At 40.0% G+C, this 24,576-nt stretch overlaps 2 protein-coding genes across 4 annotated transcripts; both read right to left on the bottom strand.

Annotated features, from left to right (window-relative positions):
• Positions 1-1,575: 1,575 nt before the first annotated feature.
• Positions 1,576-13,094, bottom strand: LOC148892726 (tetraspanin-1-like). Its single transcript, XM_089007334.1, has 8 exons — positions 13,032-13,094; positions 9,595-9,670; positions 7,671-7,886; positions 5,962-6,036; positions 5,787-5,894; positions 4,015-4,167; positions 3,853-3,945; positions 1,576-1,954 (listed from the first exon to the last, which is right to left on the bottom strand). The coding sequence occupies exons 2-8, from the start codon at positions 9,649-9,651 to the stop codon at positions 1,898-1,900; spliced, it is 759 nt and encodes a 252-aa protein (XP_088863460.1). The 5' UTR covers positions 9,652-9,670; positions 13,032-13,094; the 3' UTR covers positions 1,576-1,897.
• A 196-nt stretch (positions 13,095-13,290) lies between these two features.
• Positions 13,291-24,457, bottom strand: rab3da (RAB3D, member RAS oncogene family, a). 3 transcript variants are annotated; one of them, XM_089007338.1, is made up of 6 exons: positions 24,280-24,357; positions 24,118-24,198; positions 19,740-19,955; positions 15,938-16,056; positions 15,741-15,865; positions 13,909-14,099 (listed from the first exon to the last, which is right to left on the bottom strand). In XM_089007338.1, exons 3-6 carry the CDS (start codon positions 19,953-19,955, stop codon positions 13,912-13,914), a joined length of 648 nt encoding a protein of 215 aa, XP_088863464.1. In that variant the 5' UTR covers positions 24,118-24,198; positions 24,280-24,357; the 3' UTR covers positions 13,909-13,911. The 3 variants fall into 3 exon arrangements, with proteins under 3 accessions (XP_088863463.1, XP_088863464.1, XP_088863465.1); XM_089007337.1 differs by lacking the exon at positions 24,118-24,198 and having other exon boundaries at positions 13,291-14,099; positions 24,280-24,404; XM_089007339.1 differs by lacking the exon at positions 24,118-24,198 and having other exon boundaries at positions 24,321-24,457.
• Between the last annotated feature and the right edge of the window lie 119 nt (positions 24,458-24,576).

Genomic DNA, 24,576 nt, shown 5'->3' with positions numbered 1-24,576 from the left:
AGCTAACAGATAGCTAGCTAGGCCTTCACTCAACCCTCAAGTAACTCAGAAAGCTATCTAGCTAAAAGACAGCTAATAGATAGCCAAGTAACTCGGATAGAAAGCTAGCTCGCTAATAGATAGCTAACAGATAGCTAGCTAGGCCTTCACTCAATCCTCAAGTAACTCAGAAAGAAAGCTAGCTAGCTAATAGACAGCTAATAGATAACAGATAACTAGCTAGATAGCTAATTCATAATGACCCCCCGTGAGGAAACCATACACGAAACTGTAGCATCCATTGACAAAGAGATTGTCTCACATCTCCTGCACCAACGTAAATCCGCTTCTATTCCAAGCCGCGACAGTTCCACATATGCATCGGCGCTCTGCACTGACGCCTTAGAATATTTCATGTCCTCCACATATTTCATGTCGAGCGTACAACAAATTAAAGAATAACTAGTTTTCAAATCTGAAGTCAAGAATAATGACTGTTGTGGGTTATATACGACAATTTAGCTAATTTAGCGATTTTCGCTAGCATCATGCCACTTGACATGCTTGATTAGCTTTCGCTGGCCAAATAAAATGATTTGATGGGCCAGATTCGGCCCCCGGCCCTTTACTTTGACACGTGGGCTAATGTGATCAATTGAACAGAGCTCACAAAGTACCGTAGAAAGATGTTTTTCAAATGCTTATCGAGATTGTGTCCACTCGGGGGCGCTGCTGACAAATGATCAAATTTGTCCAATGTCAATGAAAGAGTTTACCTTATTCCTATATAAACGTCGTAATGATGCGTTTTAGGAGGTATTTATTGAGAAGTATTAACACAGTGAACAAAGTTTACAATTAACCCTGCGGGCGACGCATTTGGTAAGGGGGACGACGTGGTAACACTACCTATGACCAGGAGGTGGTAGTATTGGATTTGTTTTGGACAAGATCAACATCACAAGGCTTGACGATTGTAAATATGGCGCACGACGGTTGTCATGTTAAATCTACGACAAAATGTCACAAAAGAGAGAAAATAAATGATTATTTACACGTACAAACATCCATACACGCATTCATGTTTAGTTTCAGAAATCATAAATCGGGAGATTTTAGTAATCGCGACTCTGTGGTGCGTGTTAAAAGAATGTGAGCTTTACAAAAGTGTAAATTAGAAGTAAATAAAACAAAAATGCTTTCATTGTATTTTTTTATACATTCAATTAGTTTAAAAATGTATTTTGTTTTTTACATTTTCTTTTTTTCACCTTACAAATGAACTGTCTGTATTGTGTCAACAGTTGCTTTATAAAGTGAGTATTGTGAGTATTGTGGCCAAAATCGGGAGTCTCCGGACCAAATCGTGTGACTTAACATGTATGCAGCACACGCACATACGCATGCTACGACTTATTAGCGTGAAAATAGTTTGTAAAGGTTGCCATAAATATTTTGAAACGTTTTACTTTTGTTCTAAGAAAAAGAACAGCTCATTATCCTACAGGATCCAAACAGGACATTTTGTATTGAAATATTTTGAAATCTGACGCTGCTATGAAGAGAAATAATATTAATACAAAAGAAAAACACGAGTCAATGTGTAAACCGAACATAAATGTTCAATTTTATTTTTTCATGTGATTAATTAAAAAAAAATAATAAGCTAATCATATGAACATCGTGACATTGTTTTCAATTCTTTTTACATGACAAGTGAAATATACGGCGCCGATTCCTGACAGCCGTTGACACATAAATAAATCAGTCAATCACTTGAAACACTTTTGAATCAGCAGGACAGACAAGCTCCACCGACTGCTGATTTGCAAAAGATACCTTCAACACAGTTTTGTTGGTTTTGACCGAACACTTTACTCATTAAAAACTGACAAAATAAAATAAAAAAATGTGATCATCATGCTTTGCTACCAATCTCCTTGTAAAGAACCATTGAAACCACCATGGCGGCAATCTGCAAATAAAAGCAACAATTGACGAGGCATTCGATTATTTCTCAAATTTGGATTTGATGATTATTTTCCATTTCTATGAATGTAGTCACAAATCATTCAAAGGGGTTGAATCTAGATAGTATTTTATTTTTCCAAAAATGAATCAATTATTGAATGAGTTTGTGTTTTGCCTGGGTTGTTAATGTTAATTACTTCTGTGTGTATACATGATTTATTTTTAGGGATGTGGGGGGTGTTCTAAAATGAGTGTGATAAGATATTGAAATATTTGGGGTACAATTACAGTTTAAATTATGAATATAGACAACGGTAAAACATTTGTCGGAGAGGCTCAGTGCTAAACCGCATCAATCGTGGGGAATTAATGTGAAATTTTTATTTGAAAAAAAAAAATATTCTCAATGGGAGTTATATCATTAACTCATTCACTGCCGCACATTTACACGTGTCCACTCCAGTGCCAGGGTTTTTGTCATTGTCATTTGAATTCCAGGATCCACAGAATATTGAGTTTTAGGACGACATCAACATTCACTGCAGCGTTAGAAACTTTAGATTCTCTTCTTTCTTCAGAAAAACAAATAATTCCTAAATGATATGGGTTTGTAGTTATATGAGCTTGAAATGAGGGCGGCGGTCCAAAATACAATGCCATACATACATATGGGTTTATATAGCGTTTTAACAACAGCTGAAGCTGGAATGAAGCGCTAACATGGAGAAAAAGGAAATTCTTATGGAATGGAAAAAACATTGCCAGAGCTTTATCGGCACCCATGCAAGAAAAAAAACAAAACCCGAACTAATTCGGGAATGGCGCTCGACGTCATATTTTCAATTCCCGAAGAAATTTGTGAATGGCAGTGAATGAGTTAATAGGAATTCGTTATAATTAACTAACTCTCTTAAAGGACAACCGCCACCATTTTTTTGTTTCCTAACTGACATCAGAAAAACGTTTTATAGCATCTAAAATACGCAAAACACGCAGGCCGATATTTTTAATCAAAGCAAAACACCAATAAAAATGACTTAAAGTGTCCCAAAACTGCCACAAAAGGAGCTTGGAACTGGGCAGATTCAGAAAGTCCCACCCCCTTGTTCGTGACGACACTATTGGTCACACTATTGGTCAGCGCCTTGCTCCAGAATCAAAACAATGGCTTCAGAGAGTTCAAATTCGGAGAACATGCTTTCTTGTTACTCATCCAGTTATGAATATGATTCAAATAGTTCTGAAGGGGAAAGCATAAATGTTTTCAATCGATTAAAGAAGTTCTTCTGTATCAATTCGAGCCATCTGGACTCCAATGTAGCGCCCAGAAAATGCAGAAGATGGCGCACAAGCTCCGTTGGAAACAGGCTGATTTGTCTATTTTACACCTTTATGCGTTTTACCGCAATTGCTGCGACACACGATTCACTATCGCGTTAATGTAGTTTTCCTTCAAATTTCACGATCAACACGGATCAACACGATGTTTCCAGACAAAAAAGTGCCCAAAATGCATTGTGTGTGGCTTTCTCGGTCAGGGGCGTTCCTTCAGTGACGTAGGGTGAGGACTTGTCACCAACTCGAAAACTAGACTTCCTGAATATCCAGCACGAGTCTTAAAACGTAAAATATAGCTATATGCCGTGGAATATTTGTAAAATGCGCTCAGTAGAAGTCATATGAAGTGACAAATTATGGACGCAACTTGTCGGGGGTGTCGGTTGTCCTTTAATAAAACTGTTAACTGCTCATATAAAATGCAAATGTTAGAAATCCATTTGATTATTTACAAATAGATTTCATTTCAGCCATTTTAGGAAAAAAATAACATGAATTTAAGGAATCTGAATGAATGTGAATGCTCGATGGGATGAGTTTGAATGCATTTTTTTTTGTTAATACCTCAAGAGCAGCGATTCCGAGAGCCACGGCCGCAATGATGGGGGCATTTTCCTCAATGAACTGCAGCAGCTTGTCAAAGCAGCCATCCACTAACTGATGGAGAGAATTGGCGCGTTGAAGCAACCGAGTGACGCAATACGTGATCGGCGGCTGCCCAAGTACCTGCAGTTCTTCCGCAAGCTGCGCTGACGACAGGCTGCACGTTTCATTGACCGATGTTCCGTTACAACACCGGGATGGATAAACGGCTCCGTTTTGGGTTTGGAAGGGTGAGCCGTCGAAATCGGTGTAGTTCTTGTATCCACAACATTTGAACTGCGAAGACAGATTTATTGAACATGATCAAGGTGCACAGTTCAAACTTTAAAAATACAGGTAACATCCGATTTACGACCAGCGCGAGTTACGACCACTCGTACTTACGACCACCAGACCTTTTTTTTTTTTTAATTCTACGGCTGTCACCACTACAGCCAGCAACGCGACAGAGACCGTGCAGGATGATTATTTATTAAGCTACAACACAAAGCGCTGGTCCCAAAAAGAGGACCAGGGGAGTAATCAAAAATAACGAATACCAAAACGACGAGTAAGGGGGGGGCAATGGGAAACCTGACAATTGCGAGAAGCAACTCGCACACGGTGGTGCAGAAATGGAACAATAATAATAATAATAATAATAATAATAATAATACATTTCATTTAAACAAGACTACATAGTGCAGTCTTGTTTATAGAACGGTTTTTGCACATCTACATTTGTATACTGTGCAAATGTAGATGTGCAAAAACCGTTCTATAAACAAGACTGCACTATGTACAGTCTTGTTTATAGAACGGTTTTTGCACATCTACATTTGCACAGTATACAGTTGACATTTTTATTTTGTTATGCTTAGAATATCTTGTTTTCTATCCTTTCACTCCCACCCCAACCCCATCCCTCTTCAATTGCTGCTGTGGACTGCAAATTTCCCCATTGCGGGACGAATAAAGGTATTCTGATTCTCATTCTGATTCTGATTCTGATATAAGCACCTTCCAAAACTGGGGGGGGCCTCGAACAAAGATATAGAAAGTCCAGGGTAATAAAAAGTACAAATACAAGTTGACAGCGTCCCGTTTTCGTACCCCGCTGTCCTGAAGAAGGAAGTGTTGGAAGCGGGGAGGCGTGGCCCCGCCCCCAGCTGTCAATTCGAACGTGACAATCGGAGGGAGGGAGGGTTGTCCACCGCCGCCGAGGTGGAGCGGGTGGGATCGCCGCGATGCAAACGCCGCGTCGGCCTCACGGTCGGCACTGCCGCCTCTTTGAGACAGGTCACCTTTTCTGGCTTCTCCGTTAGCAGGGAGAGCGATTTTTGGAAAGCTCGGATGCGTGGGAAGCCGTGCGTATTTGGGTCAGCAGAAAGCCTCTGCGCCGACACAGTAACATAGATCGATAATACGAAATATAAAATGATTGAAATAACACTAAACGTTATAAGATTTATAAATGAACTGTCAACATTTTGGTATATACAGTAAAGTCTCGTTATATCGATATCGGATATATCGATAGTCCCGGTTATATCGATACTATTTCTATGCACGCACGGAGAAAATTACATGGAAACAGGGTCGGATATATCGATAGTCCCGGTTATATCGATATTTTTTCGGACTCCCTTGAATATCGATATAACGAGACTTTACTGTAATAGTATTCAATAGAAAACGTTGCTTATAAACAACAGATTGACATCACATACTATCCTGTCATATAGGAGATGCCAGCGTGTCGTCATTTGTTATGATCACGTGATCCTCGCGTCAGTCATTTTGAATGCTTTTTGATTTACGACCGTTTGACTTACGACCGTTTTGTCGGAACGGAAACCGGTCGTAACTCGGATGTTACCTGTACATTCATAGAAGAGTGAAAAATAGTGACCTACCCCCTCCATGGTAGCGTCCCACAATGACGTTAGGCTGTCATCAGCTCCGTAGTCTGCGGCGAGGCTTTTCTTCACTTCGGTTTCAAGACCGTCAAAGACCTCCTCTGCCTGAAGGGATGTGTACAAGTTCTTGGAACAATCTTCTACGCATTCCCAGTCAGTCATCGGGACTTACCAAATCCTTGAAAACCAGCAACAACACGGCGACGGCGACCTCAATGAGGAATATGACCAGCACGATACTGAAGAACTGAAGGAGACCGGAAGCGAGATGAAATCAGTCGATCAGGAGTCCACATGTGAAATTCTTAAAACCCCCACAAACCACCTCGGCAAAAAGCCATTGCCTCCTGACTGAGAGGGAAATATTTAACAAATGTACAGTGTGTTCGTTCTATCAACAAAAGAAGATCTCAGAAATAGCCCCGCCGCCTACAAGAACCAGGAAGTAGCTTGTGTAGAGTACCAAATGAGCCAACAAATAAAAACAAGTTCACGTTGCTTTTTATGAATTTCCTTCAATCAGGAAAAAAAAAAATTCTGTATTGTAATTTCTTAAATCATCCTTAACGGGCCACATAAAATGAAGTGGTGGGCTGGATCATACCCCCGGGCCTTGAGTTTGACACCCGTGATATATCAGACAGAAATCTTGGCACAATAACAATGCTGAAATGGTGAGATTAATTACTTTTGTTTTTGCCACTCCTTTTGACCCAAAATAATAATACAGTGATACCTCAGCTAATGAACGCTTTAGCTAACAAACTTTTTGCCTTACGAATATTAAATTGGCGACCATAATCTTGGCATATGAACCAGTTTTCGGGATACACACAGAGCGCCACATTATCGGGCGGACTAGTTGTCTGTGGTAGAACACCAAACCACACGGTTGAACAGCGCCACTGTGGCACTCAGTGCACTGAAAGTGGATACTTTTGCTTTTTTGGGACCGAAAAAGACCCCACCACAGGCTCGTGTTAATCCGGAGAGGACACAAAAGAAAATTACGGTCGAGCAGAAGAAAGGGATCATCGAAAAACACGAACGAGGTGTGCGTTTGTGTGACTTAGTGTCCCAGTACCAGTATGCTAAGTCGACCGTTGCTAGGTGTGGCTACGGGTGTTTCTGTGTTGTCTAAGCAACGGTCTCAGGCAATAGAAGCGGTTGAAAAACTTCTGTTATTTTGGATTAACGAAAAGCAGCTAGCATGGAACAGTCCTTAATGAAGGTGACTCTCCTTCCAAACAGTAACTCCCTCCCTCCCTCCTCCTCCTACTCCATCCCATCAAGACATCAACGACCATCACAAAGGTAAATAAAACGACTTTATTACATAGTGCAGTTTATTTCTTTAATTAAAATACAATAGCACATTTATTATACATAAAATCAGGTATATTTTGTGTAGTTTTAAGGCTTATTTAGTAGAAACTTGTTTTAAGTGGACCTGGAAACGGATTATTCTCATTTGTAATGTTTTTTTAATGTGAAATAAATGTTTGGTAGATGATCTTTTCGCCTTACACACACTTTCTGGGTACCAATTCAGTTCGTAAGCTGAGGTATCACTGTAATTAAAAAACAAACAAAAAACTATAATAGTCCCATTTGCTATTTTTTAAACCAATCCGTGAGTTTTTTTCCCGGGTTTCCTCCCACATTCCAAAAACATGCATGGCAGACTGATTGAACACTCCAAATTGTGCCTAAGTGTGAGTGAGAGTGAGGATTGCTCGTCTTTGTGTGCCCTGCGATTGGCTGGAAACCGGTTCAGGGTGTCCCCCGTCTAATGTCCGAAGATGCCTGGGATAGGCTCCAGCAACAACGTCCAATTAAAATAAAATTGGTGGATTGCTAAATCGATTGCGGATTGCTCACCGTCAACAACATGCACCTGCTCTCCTTGACGGCGCCACAGCAACCCAGGAATCCGATGACGAGCAGCACGGCGCCCACGCCAATGAGCAAGTAACCCACATTGGTCACCTGGGACACTGCTGGTGGAAGAGAGTCCACGCCATCCAGTATTCCCATCAGGGAATTGCTGTCCACCTTCACCCAAATGCCCACTCCTAAAATGGCGCCACCTGCTACCTGAAAAGGGCCCGGATCAATCATGAAATTGTGAGTGAGTGCAAACATCCAACCGCAAACACAAAACTCATCTGTTGCCTTGTTGATCTTTTCGCAATAGTAAACAAACCCTTCACGTGTCATTTTTAAACAAGACGTATCATTTAAGAAAATAGTAAATGGTAAATGAGGATAATTGGAGCCTTCTTCTCCATTGCTATATCAGCACGGAAATTGATTTTTTTGAATACAGACGCTCCCCTACTTACAAACATTCACAATACGAATAACGGTAAATACGAACATTTTTGTAGTAACATGTAGTATTATCTCCAGTTGTACATGGATATTTTTAGCCGTGGGCTACATTGTAGTTACGGTTTCTTCTCAGGGGCCGTTACGAATTTGGGGAAGCCATTAGAATGTTTCATCCCGTCCACATATTGCATCAGGAGCGCACAAAAAATTAATGAATAACTAGTTTTCAAATTTGAAGTCAAAACTAATAATTAATATTTTGTTTTACATGGGAGAATTTAAAATTTTGGTTCGGGATTTAGCAAGGCTGGTACTTGATATGCTTGATTTGCTTTCACGGGCCAAATGAAAGGATGTGGCGGGCCAGATTTGGCCCCCGGGCCTTGACTTTGACACCTGTCTGCTAAACAGCCCAGCACTGTGCCGCCTAGCTACGTATCAAACTTTACTTATTCCAACACCGTCAAATGATTTGGATGTACAGACGTTCCCCTACTTATGAACATTCGAGTTACGAACAACGGTATATACGAACATTTTTGTAGTAACATATGTAATATTCTCTCCAGTTGTAAACAAACATAGATTTGTATAGCGTATATTTCATTAAAAGTTTATTTTTCAGTACAAACCAATACAAGTTACTTATACAAGCCTTAAACATACTTATATCAGCCTTAAACTTACATGCCGTACAAAATATAGCACTGAAGCAACTTACGAACAAATTCACCTTATGAACGACCGTTCGGAACGTATCTCGTTCGTAAATTGGGGAGCGTCTGTAATACGGAAATCCAGATCTAGTTGATGATCAATGAAGGAGCGGCCAATTTACTTTCCTCTTACTCAGGTAAATGGCACAGGCGACTGAATATTTTGAGAAAATGTCCTGGTGAAGGCTAGTTTGTCCCCTAAGAATCAATCATTCTGATCTCATTCACTGCCATTCCTAATTTTATTTGGGAATTGAAAAGATGACGTGGAGCGCCATTCCCGAAGTTGTTCGGGTTTTGGTTTTTCTTGCGAGGAGTGCCGATAAAGTGCTGGTTAGACCTCTGGCTATGTTTTTTTCCCTTCCACGCGGTGGCAGCATCTGCCTTTTGTACAGCCGCCCCCACTTGCACCTCATATTACTCCAGACCCATATAATTTAGGAATTAACTCTTTTTTGATGATGAAAGAAGAGACTAAGGTTTTATATGCTGAATTGAATGTGTATGTAGTCCTAAAACTCAATATTCAGTGGGTCCTGCAATTTAAGTGAAAATGACAAAAACCCTGACACATTCGTGGAAACAAATTAAGTAAAAATAAATTAAAAATAAACTATATTGTGGACACATTTATGCATATCGTCTGGCAGCAAATGAGTTATTGTTTCAGTGGCAGTCAATCATTTTCCAGCCAATGGGAAGCCACCTGCCTTGTGGCATCACATTATCATTAAAAAGGTTGATCATGAACTTACAAAAATGCTGCCATTGAAGATGAACATCATCAGTTTGAGGAAACCTGCGCAACACATCTTGGCGGATATTTTCACCCTGTTGGGGGAAAAAATAAAATAAATAATATCAGAAATAAATATAGAATGTAAGATGTAAGTGGTGTTGTACAAATCCTGAGTTTTCATTTATGCCATGATTTTTGGTGGTGTCTATGATCCCTAAAATAAGTCAAAGGTCACCAGGAAAAGCGAAATAAATATGAAATAACATTATCATTTCTCCTCATACTTACCTTTACGAATGAAGAAAAGGTTTATTCAGCTGTCATCTGTACTTCTTTGAAGGTGCCGGACGTTTCGCTCCTCATCTGAAAAGCTACCAGCTGGTACCAGCAAAATCTTTAGTTCGGATGTAGAAGCTTCTCGGATGAGGAGCGCAACATCCCACACCTTCTAAGAAGTACAGATAACGGCTAAAGAAACCTTTTTCATCGATGGATCACTCCTGTACGACAGTGAGCTTACGGATTTACCTTTCCGAAAGACAAATTAATATGAAAAACGGCAATCATTTTAATATTTTGCAATATATTACAATTCATAACAATATATTATGAACAACATATAATATATTGTACAATACATTTATTGATAATATATAATACATGATTTTAAAATATAAAAGCCCATTTCCAACGGCCCTTGGGCGCCATCTTGTGCATTTTCTGGGTCCAAACGCCTCAAAATGATCGGGAAGGACTTCTTTAATCGATTGCAAACATTTCCATGTCCTTGAGAGTTTTGAAAGGCGCTTAGAAATAAAATGTATTATTATTATTTATGCTTTCCTCTTCGGAACTATTTGAATCATATTCATAACTGGATGAGTAACAAGAAAGCATCCTCTCTGAATCGGAAGCCATTGTTTTGATTCTCGAGCAAGGCAAGACATCCTGGCGTGATGTCACGAACAAGGGGGCGGGACCTTCTGAAACTGTAACTTTGTGAGGTCATTTTGAAGTAGTTTTGGGACACTAAGTCATCTTTATTGGTGACTAAAAATATCAGCCTGCGTGTTTTGGGTGTTTTAGATGCGATAAAACGTTTTTCTGATGTCAGTTAGGAAACAAAAAAATGGTGTCGGTTGTCCTTTAAGGCTATCAGGAAGGGAAAAAAAGTCAGTGAAGAGTAGCATGGCGCCTCTCCACACAACATCGACATTACTCACATTTGCTTTAGTTAGATATTAACCAGCCAACACAGCAGACACGAGGCTCATCTTTTAGATTTGAACGCCGACTTTGTCTTAAGTTTCGGTTGGGCATCACACAGTCCACTGATGTGGTCTGTCAACAAACTGATGCGACAGAGGAAATGGGATCAAAATGGCAGTATTTTTCTAGAACAATAGGCAGATGTTGGAAATCAACCCAGTGTGGGGTTTCCCCAAACTGTAGAGTAGCGTGTGGTGGGTGGCACAAGTGATATGTATGCTCATTCTGGTCGATTGTGAAATAATCGCTGCCAAAGTTACATTTAATTGACAAATTTCCTCTATTGTGGCAGAACGTTAACTGGGTAGAATGTTACAGGGAATTGGAATTGCATACATTTTCAGAAACATTTAGTCCTACTATGCTACTGTATTATAACACTCATCGTGATGTTGGTACATGGGGTACTGTTTTTTTTTTTAGGTTGCACTTTTGAAGATTAAAAAAAAAACGACATGACATCTCACGCTAATCTTGAATCTTTGCACACATTATTATAAAATTACATTTATTATCCCAGGATTTGATTAATAATCAAGATGTCGGTGACATAAAAGTAACTCTTTCCCTCTCTGGGGGTACTGGTGCAGATGAAAGCTACTCCAATAAAAGATGATGGAAAAAAAGTCATCTTATCAAGCCGTTCCGATTATTTGGCTTGTTCAAGAAGCTGCAGATAACGTCATGAACGATGAGAGTAAAACATTGGTCACAGTTCAGGTAGCACAGTGATGTCATAAAACACACCTTGTTCCTGACCTCACACACCTTTGTTAGGCTCTGTTCCCGGCATAACTAATGTTATACAATATAGGTATTTTTTTCCTTGGTTTTTTTATTGCCCCTATAACTGGCAATTACATCAGCCACCTGCTTGGAAAATTTGCTCTCCAAGACACAATAAAATATTTTCCGTGTCGGAATTTTTTTTTTTTGAAGGAAGTAGAACAGATTTGCTCATTGACGCACACCTGGAAATAGTTTTCTTAACATATTAATTGTTTCAATTGGGGATTGAAAGGATGTGACGAAATCCGGCTCAGACCTGCTTCAAGGGATTTGTATGGGGTCCCAAAATGACTATCAGATGATTTATTAATGTATTTCTAATTTTAAACAAATTTTCAATAGGCCAATTTCCACTTTCTTTGAGTGCACTCAGTGCAGACGAGGTTTGTTATCGAGTGGAGTACTTTTGCTATTATGGGACCCAAAAAGACCCCACCACAGACTAGTGTGAAGCCGAAGAGGACACAAAAGAAAATTATGGCTGAGCAGAAGAAGATCATTGAAAAACACGAAGGAGGTGTGCGTTTGTGTGACTTAGCGTCCCAGTACCAGTATGCTAAGTCGACCATTGCTACGTGTTGCTAAGGGTGTTTCTGTGTTGTCTAAGCAAAGCTCTCACAGCTTATTTATTATACATAAAATAAGGTATATTTTGTGTAGTTTTAAGGCTTATTTATTAGAAAATTATGTTTTATGCGGACCTGGAAATGGATTATTCTCATTTTAATGCTTTCCCATGGGAAATTAATGTTTGGAAGAATTTTTTTGCCTTCCACACACTTTCTGGGAACCAATTAAGTTCATAAGGTGATTATTGTATGCATGTATGTATTGCATATACGTATATATACATACATATATATACACACATATACATATATATATATACATATATATTTACTAATACTATATATTTACTAATACTATATATTTACTAATATATACATACATATATATATACATATATACATATATATACATATATATATATATATATATATATATATACATATATATATATATATATATATACATATACATATATACATATATATATATATACATATACATATATATACATATACATATATACATATATATATATATACATATATATATATATATATATACATATATACATATATACATATATATACATATACATATATATATATACATATATATATATATATATATATATATATATATACATATACATATATATATATATATATATATATATATATATATATATATATATATATATATACATATATATATACATATATATACACATACAATTCCTGAGCGTAGCATAATTCAACGGTGGATTATGTGGTTTCAGTAAGGATTCCACAGCTAAGTGAGGTCAAAAGAATACAACAGAGTTCATACCTGCGCGCAGTGACTTGTGTGGATAAATCAGGAGTGTGGGCCACCAAAAGTTTCCGCGTGTTCCTTTATCTTCTCTCCGTGTTCACACACATATAACGCAGGTAGGGGAGGAGAAAGGAGTTCATGTCCTGCACGTCATTGCGTTTTTTTTCTGTTTTTGGCCTGGCAGATAAGCAACATTTCCTGGTGGTCAAAGTCCATTTTTTTTAACCACAAGCCTTTACAACTGATGCGCAATGAAAATAGAAGTATGAACTTACCGATTAAAGATTTCTTATCTGGAGCACGTCAACTCGATCATTTCCAATTGGAGGCCAATAAAATGAACACAGAACATATATTATATAAGCTACTCCATTACATACTAAAATAAGGTCATCAATCCATTTTGGATTATTAAAATGAGGAAGGAATGAGTTGGACCGACTATTTGGGTAGGTAAAATCGAGTCATTTTAGGAATAAATCATACATTGTACAAAAAAAAATATCTCAAGTATTTTATTCCAAAACATAACAGCAGACACAGTGCAAAGCACCCTTTAAATTCCCCAATTTGAAGGCGGTATTGCAAGACAATAACATCAGCAATGAACTCCCCTTGTACCTTGACGTCACGGTTACACAACTTCCTACCGCAGCCACAGGGTGGAGGCATGACACAAATACCGTGATCCTCGCAGCTCTCCAGTTTGGTCCATGTATTTGCCTGGAACAAGTGCCTGCTTCCACACACACAAAAGTGATAAATAAGTGGCAAAGGTCAAAGCCACGTGATCGCTAAGCACTTCTTTGGTATTTCAGTGTAACAGTCACATTTAAATAAGGCCCGATTGAGGAAAAATAAGCATAGCAATGTGTGTGCGCTCGCATATTGGCCATCAGCATGCACAGCCTCCCTGGATGGCGCGAGAAGTGTCCTTCAAGCCAGCTCCCTTGTGAATGGGTGACGGAGAGGCGTCACTGCTGAGGCCATCGTTCATCTTGTCACAAATGACGTCCACCAGCTTGTCAAAAACCTGCTTCACGTTAATGCATTCTTTGGCGCTTGCCTCGAAGAACTCGAAGCCTGCGAGGAGTGGGGTGAAAGGAAAACAGTACAAAAAATGATAGCTTGTTAGCTGTTTACCAATTCATAATTTCAGGGTTACAGAGAGGAATTCCTGAAAATATGCCTATTGTGGTACTATTAAAGGCTTTCTGATTCTGAACGTCTGTTAACTCATTCACTGCCAGAAATGTGCAAAAAAATGTGCCCGCTCCAGTGCCAGGGTTATTGTTATTTTCACTCCATTTGCATGACCCACAGAATATTGAGTTTTAGGAATACATTTACATTTAATGCAGTGTAAGAAACCTTATTCTCTTCTTCCATCAGAAAGAAAAGAGTTAATTCCTAAGTTATATGGGTCTGGAGTTATCTGAGCTTGAAATGGAGGCGGCTGTACAAAATACAATACAATACATAAATATTGATTTATATAGCACTTTAACAACAGCTGAAGCTGGAACAAAGCGCTAAAATGGACAAAAGGCAAATGCTGCCCCCTCATGAAAGAGAAAAACATTGCCAGAGGTCTGACCAGCGCTTTAACTGCATCCACCGCCAAGAAAAAACAAAATCCGAACAAAGTAGGCGCTCCACGTCATGCTTTTCAATTCCCGAATAAATTTGGGAATGGCAGTGAATGAGATAAGAATGATTGATACGTAGGGGACAAACTTGCCTTCACCGAGACATATTAGCTTCGTAGCATTAAAGGACAACCGACGTCACTTTTTTGTTTCCTAACTGACATCAGAAAAACGTTTTATAGCATCGAAAATACCCAAAATACGCAGTGCGATATTTTTAGTCAAATGCAAAACACCAATTAAAATGAGTTACAGTGTCCAAAAACTACTTCAAATTGAACCCGGAAGTGGCCGGTTTCAGAAGGTCCCGCCCCCATGTTCGTGGTGTCACGAAAAGACATCTTGCCTTGCTCGAGAATCAAAACAATGGCTTCAGATTTGGAGAATATGCTTTCTTGTAACTCATCCAGTTATGAATATGATTCAAATAGTTCTGAAGAACATGTTTGCAATCGATTAAAGAATTAATTCTGTGTCATTTTGAGGCAACAGGGGTGGGAAATGTCGCACCCAAAAAAGGCGGAAAATGGCGATAAAGCCGTGTAAGGAATTAATCGGCCTGTTTCGACAGGCTGATTAATTCCTTACATGGAGCTTTGTCGCCCTCTTCTGCCTCTTTTTGGTCCTACACGACGTTTACAGACAGCAAAATGCATTGACGTGATGGAAGGACTGCTACAATGTGTCCTTTTTTACGGTCAGGAGGCGGTCCTTTTCTGACGTCACGTGAGGACTCGTCACCAACTCAAAAACAAGACTTCCGGAATATTCAGCGCGTGTCTTAAAACGTAAAATAGAGCTCTATGCGGTGGAATCTTAGTAAAATACGCTAAGTAGAAGTCATTTGAAGCCATTTTACAAATTATGGACACAACTTGTCCGGAGACGTCGGTTTTCCTTTAAAGTTTCTCAAATGTTGCCTGCCCAAAGGTCACCTGCATGGAGTTTGTGATAGCATATAAGATGTTACCATTGTTTGAGCTAATTGGTTGACAAACAACCCCCCACCCCCCCCCCTAAAAAAATCCTCAGACTATTTTTGATTCTGACGCGATGAGCGTTTTCCTACACTGACCGAGCTCTGTTGCGAGTCTCTGAGCATCATCAGTGGGAATCTGTCTGTCTTCCTCCAAGTCCAACTTATTCCCAACCAGCACCACCTGGGCATTGTCCCACGAATACGTCTTGATTTGTGTTCCCCTGGGAAACAAAAATACACAGTTAAGTTCATGCAGCGAAGGCGTCAAAAGCCTAAATAAAGGCTCCGATTACCAGTCTTGTATGGCCACAAAGGACTCCTGGCTTGTGATGTCATATACGAGGAGGAAACCCATCGCTCCTCTGTAGTAAGCAGTGGTGATGGTGCGGTAGCGCTCTTGACCCGCCGTGTCCTGGAAGCACAAAAGCAGTGAGGAGCATCTCACCTCTATCCATTTAATTTTCGGGATCGGATTTAAACCAGGTACAGTCATACCTCGGTTTTCGACCACAACCCGTTTCAGAAACCTGTTCGAAAACTGATTTGTTCAAAAACCAAAACAGCACTTTCCATTAAAACCAATGTAAAAAATCTTATTCCGTTCAAAGTCTAGAAAAAAAACGTAACTATTTCACAGCATAAACCGGATAAAAACTTAATAATAGAGCAGGTCATGTGTAAAATTTTATTAAAACAAACTGTAATGTTTTATTTTCACCAAGATTGATGGGAATTTTAACCTTGCAGTCTACAATCTGCCTTTGAACAAATATCAAAGTTGAAACGAGTCCAAATTTCACTGTTTTCTATCCATTTTGTCACTCTCTCTCTAACGTATGCATGTCTATAATGTTTAATCCATCTCTCCTCACTGCTGCGTTCTTGACCAATCACATGGCTTTAACCGAAGACTGGGTGCGGGGAAAAGAGGACAAAGAAAACATGTCGGCAGCCATTTTCTTTTTCGGAGAACAGCTTTACTCTCTCTCTGTCTGTAAATCCCCCCCCCCCTCACTGCTGCGTTCTAGACCAATCACGTGGCTTTAACCAAAGACTGGGGCGGGGAATAGAGGACAAAAACAGTCGACTGCCATTTTGTTGTTAGAACGGGCTTGTTCGCGAACAACACATGACTCATTGAGGCAGCTCCATGTGTATCCCAAAAAAAGTTTGTATGCCAAGGTAAAATATTCATAAATTTAACGTTCGTGAACTGAAAAGTTCGTAAGCCAAGGCGTTCATAAACAGAGGTATCACTGTACTCTTAAAACTAAATTTCAATCAGTAATCATTTTCCAAGAGTGTATCCATATTGCATCATGAGATGGCAGCAACACCGACAATGCACTTAGGAGGTAGCCACAAACTTGTAATGTATAACAAAATCGATGGTGAAGTGGGGACATTTCAGGACTTCAAAGTTAGTCGTAAGTCATTCATGTTTTTATTTGCTTCGGTGGAAACGTGGCTGTCGTTGAGAAGAGAAATTTATACTTGCATATCGGGAAAGGTGTCAGGGCTGGTCCATCAATATGACGGACCAACGCCAAAGTAAGCAGGTGATTCGAGCAAAAATATGCTATTATGAAGAGCCATGACTGAAGCTCATTTTTTTTAACTGTTAAAAAAAATACCGTATTTTCTGCACATTAAAGCGCACCTAAAAGAGAATTTTTTTTACAAAAACTGACCATGGGCCTCATAATCTGGTGCACCTTCTTAACGCAAAAATCAAAACAAAGGCACGGAAAGTCCGACTGGACCCTCCGCACCCTGCCCACCACCTTTTCCAGCGACTCCCCTCATTTAAACAGCTTCTTCCCCCAAGCCATTAACGCTATTAAAATAAAAAGTCACCCAAATATAACTGTATAGTGCCTATTTGCCTTTTTTTATGATGATACTAGTGCAGCGTGTTCTGTCGGAGCCAAATTCCTTGTTCTACATACTTGGCAATAAAGCTGATTCTGATAACATTTTATTATATGTCTTTATTTTTTCTTTTGACTTCAAGATGGCGCTACGAGAGTGGCTGCCTTTCCAGCAGCTCATGTGTTTTGTTTTTCTACTTCTTTCATTCCTTTCATCTTCCTTTTATCACGTTGCTGCTGTGAAATGAACATTTCTCCACTGCGAGACTAATAAAGGTAATTCCAATACAACCCATTCATTGAAGATGCCTCTTATAATGCGGTGTACCTTATGTATGGAAAATATGTCATTCATAGAAGGTGCGCTTTATATTCCAGAAAATACGGTACTCAAATATATTGGGAAGAGGAGTGACATCACGACTCTCTCAAGTAGCAAAATACCAACAAGGATGTTGGAGGGAAAAAAGGAACACGGCAGCTTGGGCGAAGCCCGCACAAGGAAAAGTAAATGATTGACTTTGCAGACAAGTAAATCTTTCCATACAGGAGAGAATGTTGCACCACCCAAAGCGCAACAGGATACAGTCTACGTTTTTTAGAAGCATCACAATATGTTGTAAAAGGCTAGTGTCTTTATGTGTAATCTGCCAGGGAACTTCACGTGGAGGCACAGTAGCACTTATAAACAGCTGAATTTAATAAGCAGTTCCATCATGAAAAGTAATGCTAATGATACAGGGAGGGGGGTGGTTTCAGTGGTCCCGCGGAACCCATTGTCTACAGAATTTGATCATTGGTCCGGATATGCGCAGAGTGCTTACTAGCAGAATACATTTCCAACATGGAGGTAGAAGTGGTAAGGATGTATTGCTTTTCATCTCATAGAAGTTTTGTGAGTGAGCCTAGTGTTATCCTGGTTGGGTGTCGGACTGCATCGTAAGCACAATGACACCCCCCTCCCCTTAACACCCCCCCCCCCCCCCCCCCCCGCACACTCCTGGTGCGCCCAAAGCTATGCATATTTCATGAAGTGCGCTGTCTGGGGAGCATGTTAAACATCAACTTGCATTAAAGCCGCCGCGTGAGAATTGACTTGATGCCACATGCAGGGCAACCGGACTGAGGCCCGAAGTGAGTTGGGGTGAGGGGGGTGGTCTCCAAGCCTCTGGGCTGTATGCTAGAACATTTTAACCTCAGCCTTTATTGGCTCAAGTCAATTTACAGCAATGGCATTTAACAGCCAATAATTTTCATGTATTTATTTATTTATTTATTTATTTATTTATTTATTTATTTATTTATTCATTTATTTATTTATTTATGTATGTATTTGTTTGTTTATTTATTTACTTACTTACATTGATACCTTGGCTTACAAATTTAATTGGTTCCCAGAGTGTGTAAGGTGAAAAGTGTGTATCCCAAAAAAATATTTCCCATAGGAAACCATTAAAATGAGAATAATCCGTTCCCAGGTCCCCATAACATAATCTTCTACTTTCTAATTTTCTAAGCATTAAAAATACACAAAATATACCTTATTTTATGTAGAATAAATGTGTTATGGTATTATGATTAAAGAAATAAACTTTACTGTCTAATAAATTTCATCAGCAATAACCACTTGAGGAACTTCTTCTTTCACCATATTGAGGAATGATCCCTTGTAGGGGCTTTCTCTGTGATAATTTTATCTAGTTCTTCATCAATAGTGTTCTGTTTAGTCGGGTTGATAGCTTTTTACATCAAGTGTATGCCTCGTAGGCCCAAAGTTTGATTCTCAGAATTGATTGTTTATGTCCCGTGATTGGCAAGCGATCAGTCCGAAAGTCATTTGTGAATGTGTGTAATTGTTTTTTTTTTTATTCCGCCGATTATTATTGCATTGCATAGACTTCCCTAGCTGTCTGTTTGCAGTTCGGGGCAGGACATTGTGTTTTCACACTCAGCACCTTCTGAGAGCAGAAGTATTAGAATAGAATGTGCAAGGAAACACCGTCTACCAGCCTTTAGTCGTTGGCACAGAGCAATCTTTGCTCTGTCAGCCAAAAGTGAATTTGTATTCCTCCCTAATTTCCAGGTCTTCTCTGATGTTAGGAATCATAAATTGAGCATTTTGCTGCCACTTAGAATAAAATCTTCATATGATACGCTCACATCATCCCAACAGGGTGGATTTGGTAGCACGGCATAGATATCATTATACGTTGTTAAGCCTTACCCAGATCTGCAACTTGATGCGTTTGTCATTCCTGTAGATGGTCTTGACTTTAAAGTCGATGCCCACCGTGCTGACAAAAGCGGACGTGAACGAGTCATCCGTGTAGCGGAACAAGAAGGACGTCTTCCCGACGCTGCTGTTGCCGATAATCAGCAGCTTGAACATGTAGTCGAAGTTCTGGTCGGCCGCGTCCCTCTCGTCTCTGGCTGATGCCATCTGTCAAAGTGGGAGATGAATAGGAAAGTGTGTCGTCAGGCAAAGCAGTAACGTTCATCAGGATACAGCTGAAGGATCTGCGACGTGGTCTGGAGTCATGTACAAACATGTTATCATAAGATGTGTTTTGCTCGGAAAGCAGTTGCTTATTCGCCTCCTGTGGGAGTCAAAGGAGCAGCGGGATGTTGCATCCATGACAGGTAACTGGATAATTCATTTATCGCATGTTATTTGGTCATTTTTAGTTGGATTGGGCATCTGTGTCGAGATCAGAAAAGTAAGGATTACTTTTGAACATCAACACGCCATTCTCACATGGAATAATAATACAGAAGCTCCCGGACCTCCCGGAATATTCGAGTTACGAACAGCGGTACATACAAACATTTTTGCGGGCATGGATATTTACGCGACAGACACCAAGGCTGACCAATAAGAGCCAAGCTATGCTAAAGTGTTGCCAACAAGTTCAGGCCCCGATCCGCCGAGCTCGCTTACGATTGGCTGCGTAGAGAAAATGTGCGGGGAGGAAATCCCTCTTCCCAGTTGACGCTCTCGGACATGTGTCAAAGTCAAGGCCCAGGGGCCAAATCCGGCCCACCACATAATTTTTTTTCGGCCCGCAAATGCAAATCAAATTTGTGAAATTCCGTGATGCTTGTTAAATCCGAACCAAAATTTCATATTTTTAAACCACAATAACAGTCATTATTTTTGACTTCAGATTTGAAAACTAGTTATTCATTGATTAGTTGTGCGCTCAATCTGTAATACAGCTCTGAGCAGGACGCTCGCTTGTGATTGGCTCCGTAGAATACGTGACGCTCTAGTTGACGCTCCAGGAGGACGCGATGCATAAGAAAAAGTAATGGCTGCAATCATGGCTTACCGAAGACCCAAAGATATGTCGTCATACTACAGTAGGTGTGAATTTATTTTACGACTGTTAGTGTCTGTTTTTTATACTTCCCAGTTGAGTGTTTGACTACATACATTTCATACAAAATACAGCACTGAAGCAACTTACGAACAAATTCACATTACGAACGACCGCTTGGAACGTATCTCGTTCGTAAGGTGGGGAAGGTCTGTACCTGGAATTTGTTGGAAATAAATATTTTTTTTTAGGATTAAGTATCGACACGAGACTTTTAGCAAGACTTACGGGTCACCCCAACGAATATTCAGTTTGATTTAGGTCTAGGTTCTAGCTGCGGGATGCAATTTTAAAAACTTTCTTTTGGTGAACTAATTATTTGGATAAGTTGGGATCATTTTCATTTTCAAAATTTAAATGATTCCTTGGCTTCTGAGACGTCTGATTTGGTCACATGACCTTGATCTGTTGAACATTGCATGGAACGGTATATTATTTAACTCATTCACTGCCAGATGATGTGCAAAAAATGTATCCACTCCAGTGCCAGGGTTTTCGTCATTTTCACTCAAATAGCAGGACATACAGAATATTGAGTTTTAGGATTACATCAACATTCAATGCAGAGTAAGAAACCTGAGACTGTCTTCTTTCATCAGAAAAAAAGTTAATTCCTAAATTATATTGGTCTGAAGTTATAAGTGCTTGAAATGAGGTCGGCTGTACAATGCAATACATGTACAGTAAAGTCTCGTTATATCGATATTTAAGGGAGTCCGAAAAAATATCGATATAACCGGGACTATCGATATATCCGACCCTGTTTGCATGTAATTTTCTCCGTGCGTGCATAGAAATAGTATCATTATAACCGGGACTATCGATATATCCGATATCGATATAACGAGACTTTACTGTACATACATATTGGTTTATATTGCGGTTTAACAACAGCTTAAACTGGAATAAAGCGCCAACATGGAAAAAAGGGAAATACTGCCCGCTTGTGGAAGGGAATAACATTGCCAGAGGCCATGGCCAGCGCTTTATCAGCACCCAAGCATGAAAAAAAAAACAATCACATTCGGGAATTGCGCTCTACGTGATATTGTCAATACCCGAATAAATTTGTGAATGGTAGTGAATGAGTTAACAGCTGTAAGTCAAGTGGAAAGTAGTCTTATTTGTTTGGATTTTAGGGTAAACCTAACGTTTCAGACCAAAAACACTCAAGTAAAAGATATATTTAATATGGTGATGGTGTTTACATTTTTCCATATCAATAGGGCCACAACATCTCAATTTCGACTTCATATAAATAAAATGAACAGACAAATTCCTCCGACTGACAAATTGTCTGCCAGAAAAAAATGACTTAACCAGAGCAATTATGACATTTGATTCGCGTCTCCTTGAGCTTGGGAACTGCGAGCCCAGCCGAGGGAATGTGAAAAAAAGCCCGTGATGTCACCGTAAAGGATCTGAGCTGCTCGGCAATTCAAGTTAACGCTCAGCTGTCAGAAATCCATCCCCCCGGGTAATAGCTGAGTAAATGGTAAATGGAAGCGTAGCTTTGAAAACACTCCATCTTGGCTTGTCACAAGCAAGGCCATGAATCACCATCTGGCCCATGATCCGCCCACTCCTGACTCTCTCCATCCTTCTATTTCCGTCACCCGAGACTCCTGTTGGTCATTTCTCAACTCAGCCTCCAAACTGATGGCGCCGGTCGATGCTGAGACCTACGCATCGCATCCATCATCACCCACTCGTTCATCTTCAGCCATTCACCATCTCCCGGCGTCATCAAGATGCTGAAGCGGGCATTCGTCCTTATGTCCACTCACCTCTCTCTTCTCTCTCGACACGCTAACAACTGGCGCACCAGGCCGACCCACTCCGAAAATAACATGAAACATTATTCTCAGGTTTTGAATCATGGGTGAACAGATATCAGCTCATTTCATATAAAGCAGCCAGCACATACCCTGACTTTTATTTTTTAACTCATTCACTGCCATTCACGAATTTATTCGGGAATTGAAAATATGACGTAGAGTGCCATTCCCAAATTTGTTCATGTTTTTTTTTTTCGTTTGGGTGCCGATAAAGCGTTGGCCATGGCCTCTTGCATTTTTTTTCCCTTCCACAAGGGGGAAACATTTTCCTTTTTTCCATGTTAGCATTTTGCTCCAGCTTTTGCTGTTGTTAAAGCGCTATAGAAACCAACAGTATTTTGGAGAGCTGCCTCCATTTCAAGCTCAGGTAACTCCAGATTCGTATCACTTAGGAAATAACTTTTTTTTGATGAGTCTAAGGTTTCTAACGCTGTATTGAATGTTTATTTAGTTCTAAAACTCAATATTTTGTGAGTCCTGCAATTTGAGTGAAAATGATAAAAACCCTGGCACTGGCGTGGACACATTTTTGCACATCATCTGGCATTGAATGAGTTAATATGTCACTCGGCGGGGCACTCCCTGAATTTGCTGCCAGCTAATCAGAGCGCACACAGAGACAAACCAACAACCAGGGACAATTTTTGAGTGTTCAATCAGCCTGCCATTGCATGTTTTTGGAATGTGAAAACCCACGTGGGCCCGAGGAGAACATGCAAAACTCCACACAGGGAGGTCGGACTGGGTCTTGAACTCACGACCTGTGCACTGTGAAGTCGGCGTGCTAACCACTTGACTACCGGGCCCCCCTTTCAACATTTCAAGAGAACAAATTGCGAAATTGATTAACTGATGGCGCCGGACACAGCTATGATAGGTCCCTACTCTCAGGTTGGGGGGGGCGCGGGACCCCCCCTGTGGCCCCACTGATTGTTCCTACATTCCTGACTAACGATTGGCCTATTACCCCCACTCCCCCCGGTATCACCTCATCAGCATAACGACCCTCATCAGCATTGCGAAAGTTGATTAACTGATGAAATAGAATTACTTGAGCTGTTTGTTTGTTTGTTTGTTTGTTTGGCTTCGGCTCTAACCAAATAGCAATGTTTAACTGTTAAATGTAGAGGGAAGTTGAGTTTGTATGGGATTTGCTTTTTTTTTCTTTTAAACTGCCAGCCAAAATTGGAGATGCACTGTATTCGTTTATTAATTAAATATGGGGCTACAAGTCACAGCAGGTCAACTTCATTCATTTTAATTGGTTAGTTTTGAAAAAAAGTAAGGGAAACAGCATTTCACCATAATGATATGGTGGGCTGGATCAGCCCGCAGGCCTTGAGTTTGCAACCCATGATAAAGATAATGAGGTGACGTGTGCGAGTACCTGTGACAAGTTTGTGGGTCACATGGGGTCATGACACCTGTTGACGATAAATGCAATTGCCCACACGTGCATTTTGAGCTGCTATTCACATGCGACATGAGCAGATTTGAGGTTTAAAACATAACTTTTTTTGGGTTGTTGTTTTTTGCACGTCGTCGCTACCTTGACTTTGTTCGCTTCCCACTTCACACGTCGTCCTTTACCTCCAACTGGGCGATCAGTGCGCGCCGCTCCCGGATCTGTACATGTGTTCACGGCCGGGACGTCCACTGTGAGACGCGGTCAAGTCAGCGGTTATTAATATGGCGTGCTTCCGGTCATGTCTTTCAAAGTTATAATGACTGCGACTGAAATTGTAAGAAATGGTTCGAAAATGAGAGCGATCAATTCAGATAAACGTGATCTGGAACACGAATTGATTGATGTAGTATATTTTCAGTGTTCTGTTGTGATAACGAT

This window comes from Hippocampus bargibanti, linkage group LG10 (genome assembly GCF_051943395.1).
Source record: "Hippocampus bargibanti isolate YZ-2025 linkage group LG10, ASM5194339v1, whole genome shotgun sequence".
In the NCBI taxonomy this organism is placed as follows: domain Eukaryota; kingdom Metazoa; phylum Chordata; class Actinopteri; order Syngnathiformes; family Syngnathidae; genus Hippocampus; species Hippocampus bargibanti.
This window is presented reverse-complemented; position numbering and strand designations above follow the sequence as displayed.

Coding starts and splice junctions, on each gene's coding strand:
- LOC148892726 (XM_089007334.1), bottom strand. CDS start 9,651: ATGTGTTGCGCAGGTTTCCTCAAACTGATGATGTTCATCTTCAATGGC. Junction 6,037..7,670: donor GCAGGTGCATGTTGTTGACG/GTGAGCAATCCG, acceptor GGTCTCCTTCAG/TTCTTCAGTATCGTGCTGGT. Junction 5,895..5,961: donor TGCTGGTTTTCAAGGATTTG/GTAAGTCCCGAT, acceptor ACATCCCTTCAG/GCAGAGGAGGTCTTTGACGG.
- rab3da (XM_089007339.1), bottom strand. CDS start 19,955: ATGGCATCAGCCAGAGACGAGAGGGACGCGGCCGACCAGAACTTCGAC. Junction 16,057..19,739: donor GCATCAAGTTGCAGATCTGG/GTAAGGCTTAAC, acceptor TTGTGCTTCCAG/GACACGGCGGGTCAAGAGCG. Junction 15,866..15,937: donor TTTGTGGCCATACAAGACTG/GTAATCGGAGCC, acceptor TTTGTTTCCCAG/GGGAACACAAATCAAGACGT.